Source organism: Rhincodon typus, chromosome 37, assembly GCF_021869965.1.
Source record: "Rhincodon typus isolate 14 chromosome 37, sRhiTyp1.1, whole genome shotgun sequence".
Lineage (NCBI taxonomy): Eukaryota > Metazoa > Chordata > Chondrichthyes > Orectolobiformes > Rhincodontidae > Rhincodon > Rhincodon typus.
In genome coordinates this window covers 16,786,124-16,792,867 of record NC_063368.1, presented here as the reverse complement: position 1 = coordinate 16,792,867, position 6,744 = coordinate 16,786,124, and the positions used below count along the sequence as shown (strand labels likewise).

The 6,744-nt window shown below is 42.5% G+C and overlaps 1 protein-coding gene across 1 annotated transcript; it reads left to right on the top strand.

The window, feature by feature from the left end:
- The first annotated feature begins 3,909 nt into the window (after nt 1–3,909).
- LOC109917687 (ferritin, middle subunit-like) lies at nt 3,910–6,744 on the top strand. Its single transcript, XM_020517540.2, has 4 exons — nt 3,910–4,089; nt 5,765–5,911; nt 6,065–6,190; nt 6,501–6,744. Exons 1-4 carry the CDS (start codon nt 3,988–3,990, stop codon nt 6,645–6,647), a joined length of 522 nt encoding a protein of 173 aa, XP_020373129.2. The 5' UTR covers nt 3,910–3,987; the 3' UTR covers nt 6,648–6,744.

Below are 6,744 nucleotides of genomic sequence, written 5' to 3'. Positions count from 1 at the left end.
GATGGATTTGAATGTTGTCGATCAATCTTTCCAGTTCCTGCTCAATCGCCATTTGTCCCAATAACCCCCTACGAATGGATTTGAATGTTGTGGATCAATCTTTCCAGTTCATGCTCAATCTCCATTTGTCCCAATAACCCCCTACGAATGGATTTGAATGTTGATGTTGCAGCTGTAATTATCCAGTGTCTTCAGAGGTTTCAGGAATTTTGAGAAACGCAGTAGGTATAATAAAATTCATTTATTCACTGTTAATGCCTTTGCATCTCCTGGGGAAGGTTTCAGGCACAACTTGCTGTTGTATCAAAATTCAGAAATGAGACTACATTACTTGCTAACTCTAGTTTATTCATCTCCAGCCTTGTCACCATCCCTGCTCCTTAAAGGTGCTACTACTGAATTCAAATAATCCTGTGAAAAAGCTCCATCAATTGTTCCTGTTGCATTCAGCAGTTTCCAGACAGTACTGTACTTGTGAAATAGCTGCATGGTATCACACTGTGTGATTTTCCAGCATAAAAGTATCTGCTTTGTACTGCTTTCTCTCTAACAGAGACAGTTCAGTCAGTCAGTTGTGAGAAATAGACAGTTACATTAAGGCACAGAAACCAGACTAAATGTGTTCACAGTGTAAACCACAAATTGAATCATGGGTGCATCCCACAAACGTTGACACAGAGAGTGCGTGTAGATGCACAAACTGAAGCACGTGAGAGTCAATATGAGAGGCTGCCGATCTAAATTTCAAGAAATAGAATTTTAAGTGGTCCTGAAAGGACAGCTGAAAGAAATCCTTGAAGAAACTGTATCTTAAAAACATTAAAACATTTTGTTTCTATTTTGATAAAAAAAAGAATTACCTGTGTCCAGAGGTCAGTTGTTTTTCATCTTCTCCTTCCAAATTGGCAGAACAGTTGAAAACAAAAACCCCCATACTGTTGTGAGATCAGATTTCCCTCCAACCGGATTTCATGCAATAAATTGGGAATAAGTACCAAACCTTATGAATTATGATTTCAGTGAATAGAAGCCAAGCCTTACTGTAAAGAGTATGTATGTGACATTCAAGGTGTTAAACTCAGATATTCCAATATCAGCACAGAACTGATGATGGTAAAAGGGCTGGAAGTTGGGATATGATCAGAACAACGGCACAGGATAACCGCCATCATGGCATCTAACTGAGGAAAGGAGTAGACCATTGAAGAACCAATTGGTCCCAGATAACTGCCATTCATAGTATTGGATTGTGGGAAATAACATCATTGAGCATGTCTGTCTGGATCAAAGAGGCTGCTAAGCACTGACCATTCAGCAGAATGGCCTCAATAAATGCACTGATGTTATTTCATTAAGGATTATCATAACAGGAAGAATTGGCATTGCAGATGGAAAGTAGGAAAGGATTCAACAGTGGACAGAGCCGTGCTGTTGTGGATTTTGGGGATTGTCAGTGTTCCAGTTGAATTGGAGTGATCACAGTCTGGGAGGGGTCTGCAGCAGAGGGAGGATCCGAATCAGTCAGGCTGGTTCATGAACTCATCATTCTCACTGGAAACTGAGTGCAGAGTTGTATGTCATCTGCCATATCTGAGGGGTATTAGGGCTGAGGGCTTTTCACAATTTTTTTTCTCTCAGAGGCCATGGGCATTTCTGGCGGGGTCAATATTTATTGCCCCTTGAGAAGGTGGGTGTGAGCTGCCGTCTTGACTCACTGCAGTCCATGTGCTGTAGGTTTACCCACAATGCCCTTAGGGAGGGAATTCCAGGATTTTCACCCAGCGACAGTGAAGGAACGGCGATACTTTTCCAAGTCAGAATGGTGAGTGGCTTGAAGGGAAATAAGCACGGTGTGGTGTTTCATAGTTCTGCTGCCCTTGTCCTTTACATGGAAGTGTTTGTGGGTTTGGAAGGTGCTGTCTAAGGATCTTTGGTGAATTCCTGCAATGCATCTTATAGATGGTACACACTGCTGCTACTGAGCGTTGGTGGTGGAGGGAATGGATGCTTGTAGATGTGGTGCCAATCAAGCAAGCTGCTTTATCCTGGATGGTGTCAAGCTTCTTAAGTGTTGTTGGGGCTGCACCCATCCAGGCAAGTGGGGAGTAATCCATTGCACTCCTGGCTTGTGCCTTCTCGATGATGGATAGGCTTTGAGGAGACCGGAGATGCATTTCTCACTGCAGCATTCCTAGCCTTTGATCTACTCTCGTGGACACTATTTATATGGCTCATCCAGTTGAGTTGTGGTTAATGGTAACCCTCAGGATGTTGACAGTGACAGTAAGGCCATAAAAGGGTCAAGGGAAGGCGCGATTGTTACTTGCCATTTCTCAGCCAAAGCCTGAATATTGTACAGATCTTGTTGCATTTGAATATGGAATCCTTCAGTATCTGAGGAGTGGCGAATCTTGCTGAACGTTGTGCAATTGTCAGCAAACATCCTCAATGCTGACCTTATGGTGGAAGGAAATTAAAGTAATTCAACGGTAATGACTAAATGAATTGAGTACAATTTAGACAGAAATGTAAGATTTTGCAAGTGGAATTTTGGTTTTATTTAAATACATCATGCTGCCTGGTGTCCATTTTGGGTGAGTGTCAGTGTTAAATCAGGGTGAGATTTAAATTGGATAAACCAATCCAAGTGTTGTATCATTTAGACCAGCTGAGACGTATTGTATCAGGGCATCAGGAGGTTTATTTTAACAAACAAATTTGTGGTTGAGCCAAATACTGCATCTGTGTGATAGTGTTCTTAATGAAATTCTAAACTCCAAGGACCATTATAAGGAAGGGAATGAGAACAGGAGCCGTTACAATATATTCATCCCTTTTTGGGCAAGGATACCCTCTGTGATAAAAAAAAGCAATCCTACAGGGCTGCTATACTTCAAAGGGCAGTGCCATGGGGAGAGGCCAAAAAAATATAGAAAATCATTATACAGTACCATTTAAAGACCACAAAAATGGAAAGCAAAAACTGGTTTGGCACACCATTGACATTTTGTTAGAGCTCCAGTTATTTGAAGAAAGAATCAGTCTTACTTTATGCATCAGCAGATAACTGATAATGTTTGAGCATAGTCATTTGTGATCACTGGACACACATTGCATCTCAGATCCAATTTGACCAGGACATGTGGCAATCTCCGGATACATTTTCTGTTTGGGCAGGTCAACTGTGCCCATCGGTGGGGTTTTCCCAAGAGGGTCATGTCTGGATGGTGATTGGTGGTTCCTGATATCCATCAAAGCCCCCTCCCCCATCTGGCCCATCTGAGCCAGAGTTTAATCCAATCACATCTCATCACCTGAATTTCTGAAGAAGAGTCCTGACCCGAAATGTCAGCTTTCCTGCTCCTCTAATGCTGCCTGGCCTGCTGTATTCATCCAGCTCCACACTGTGTTATCATCACCTAATCCAGGACTGAACCTCTTTGAGAATGAAACCAGATGCAAACAATTGGGGTATCAGAGAAACAGTCGCAGCAAAAAAAAACAAATTTTGTCAGATGATGGAAAAGTGCTTCACTAAAGGTAATGGTTTTTAATCACTTCATTCCTGTCCCATTGTAGATATTTTATGAGCAACCTGTTCGAGGGACACTGGGACATGAACTCAGAGTTTGTTGATCCAGAGGTAGGGACACTGCCATTTACAAATGACCAGCTCTTGTGGGGTATGTTGAGGATCTGTCACTACAAAAACAATTGCATCATCAAGCCTTATTTCCCAAACCTATCTGTATTCCAAATTTCTGATTGGCTCTGGGTTTTAGCCCATCCCAACATTTTCCTTTCCCTTTTCATTGGTAACTGGATTGATGGGAGATTCCTGATTGGCTGTCAGGGATTGTCAATCATTGTTACTAATGTCCTGCCCTGTTTGGGCCTAGGATGGCCCAGGAGTATAAACACAAGAGCTTGTAGTATGGAGGCTTAGTTCCAGAGTTGTCTGGGTGATAGTGAGTTGGAATAGTGAAGATGGTTTCCCAAGTGTGTCAGAACTACTACAAGGACTGTGAGGATGCTGTTAACAAGCAGATCAACCTGGAGCTCTATTCCTCCTATGTTTACCTCTCTATGGTGAGCCTAGTGTTCTCTGGGTTTATTTCAGATTTAAAGCTTCACCCAGATTGTATTGAGGGTGTAGGATTTCTCAGCATAATTTGATTCATGTTTAATTAATGTTTTGGTGTAGCCCCTCCCTCACCTGGAGTAGTGAATACTTTCTTGGATGGTTTGATTCTACAACCTTCTCAATGCTTTCTTATTTTCTTGATGTGATCTGAAAATAACTTTTTGCTTTGGTAATGTATTAGGATTAACTGCCTTGAACAGATAATATCATCAGCTTGATCAAGACATTGACCTACCTCTAAGATCATGTGGTGCATGAATCTAGGTCTCCTCCAGTGCTAGGAGCACTATTGTTACCCTGAGCCCCAATAGAGTCCTAATGGCTTTGAAAGCTGTATGAATTAACTTCCTTGTCTCAAACTGAATTCAGAGCTGGGAATCCTGTTCTGTGTTGGAAGATTTCCTCACTGAGATGGAGTCTTTTGCCCTTGCCCATCTCACAATGAGAGGTTTCCCTAATGCTTATACTTTTAACTTTAGTGTGAAGTGTTAATGATCCAACTTGTAAGAAGATTTTAGCTTCCCTCTTCCTTCATAAGGGAAGAATGTTAACCTGCAGACTAGCAAGTGAAGTTAAATCATGTGGGATTTGGGGTAAGCTTGACAGTAGGAAATGCATACCCACTTTGGGTACTAGTGGCTTGTGACTAATGACATTCTGCAGGGCTTGGTACTATGTCCACTTTTGTTTATCACTCTTCTATAAATTTCTTGAGTAAGAGGGAGGCATGTCTACTAAGCTTGTGGGTGATGGGTAGTGAAGAATTTCAACATTTTGAAGAGATCATGCCCAATTCTGCCAATGGGCTGAGTGGTGGTTGGAGTATATGCCTCACTTATTGTGGTTTTTCAAAAACCTACCAGGACAGGACTTGCACAATGGTAGGGCCCTGTGGTGTTGCAGAACAGACCTAAGGATTCAGGTGCATGATTCTTTGAAAGCTATCACAGGGAAATGGGATGGTTGTGGAGATGTTTGACTATAGTAGTTGGGAATGTCATGTTGAGTTTCAACAGGATGTTGATGAGGCTCCATCTGGAGTACTGTCTGGTTCTGGGTGTGCAACAATAGGAATCCTTAATTTGGACAAGTTCAGAAGTGGCTTGGCAGGATGTTACCAGGACTGGAGGGTTTGAGTTTAGAGAAGCTGGATACGCTGGGACCTTCTCACTCCCACATGAGATTGTGGGGTAACCTTGTAGAGGTTCAGAAAATCAGTGGGCATGGGTAGAGTGAATGGCCCCAGTGTTTTTCTCTAGTATAAGAATTCAAAACTAGGGGGGGTGGCCTATCCTTAAGGAGAAGGAAAAGTTGTGCAAGGGGCCTGAAGGAGGTTAGTATGGGAATGAACTGCCAGAGGAAGCAGTAGATGCAAGCACAGTTAAATGTGCCAAAGCCATTGGAACAAGTGTACAGCTAAAGGTTTAGCAGGACATGGGCCAAACAGTGAAGTAGGACTAGTTTAGGGTGAAATTAGCCAGCACAGTCAAGTTGGATTGAAGGGTCTGATTCCATGTTATGTCTCTATCTAGGGAAGGTTTTTGCTATGCCTTCAAAGGGTGACTTTTCTCCTTCAAGTATACAAGTAACTTGTCAGCAGCAATGTTTTTGTCTCCACAGTTCTCTTACTTTGACCGGGATGATGTTGCCCTGCGTCACTTTGCTGAGTTCTTCAAGAAGGAGTCCCATGAGGAATGGGAACACGCTGAGAAACTGATGGCATTCCAGAATAAACGTGGAGGCCGTGTTCTCCTGCAGGCCATCAAGGTTGGTTTAGTGTCTATCTTGCTAGATTGGGAGTAATGGTGCTAGATATGGATTTGAAGCAGTTAATTCTGTTGGTTTAGTAATAATGCTATTTGCCACATTAATTCACTTTTTAATGGATAAAGTGACTTGAGCATCTGCCTCTTTCCTCAGAAGCCAGAGCAGGATGAGTGGGGCAATGGTCTGGAGGCAATGCAGAGAGCTCTGCAGATGGAGAAGGATGTGAACCAGAGTCTGCTGGATCTGCACAAGCTGGCCTCTGATCACATTGACCCTCACGTGAGTTTCTCAGCTTTTTAAGAAGCTTTCATGCTTGAAAGCAAGGCAGACATCCTTTTTACAGCAATACAAAACCAGGAATTACAGGATGGATAAATTATTCCATGAACTTGGAAGCAAATGATCTTTCTGTGTACACAAATCTTGTTTCTTCTGACAGCCTCCTGCAGTCTGTTAAAACTGTAACAGCATCACCTGTGTACCTCTCCCTCAATGTTGTGGTGTGATGGTCCTATCTGAAATGAAGGATCACTTTTTTCAAATGGCTTTTTGATGATCCTGTAGACTAATTTTGACTTTGTTCCTCCAGCTGTGTGACTTCCTGGAGAGGCACTACTTGGATGAGCAAGTGAAGATGATCAAGAAGCTGGGAGATCACATCACCAACCTGAAGAGACTGGGAGCCCCTGACAATGGCATGGGAGAGTACCTGTTTGACAAGCTCACGCTGAGCTGAGTGGGGTCAATAAATTCTATTTGTGCATCGTGACTTCATTCTAGTGAGTGACTTTGGTTGTGCTCTGAACAGAATTAAAATAGTGTTCACCATGGAA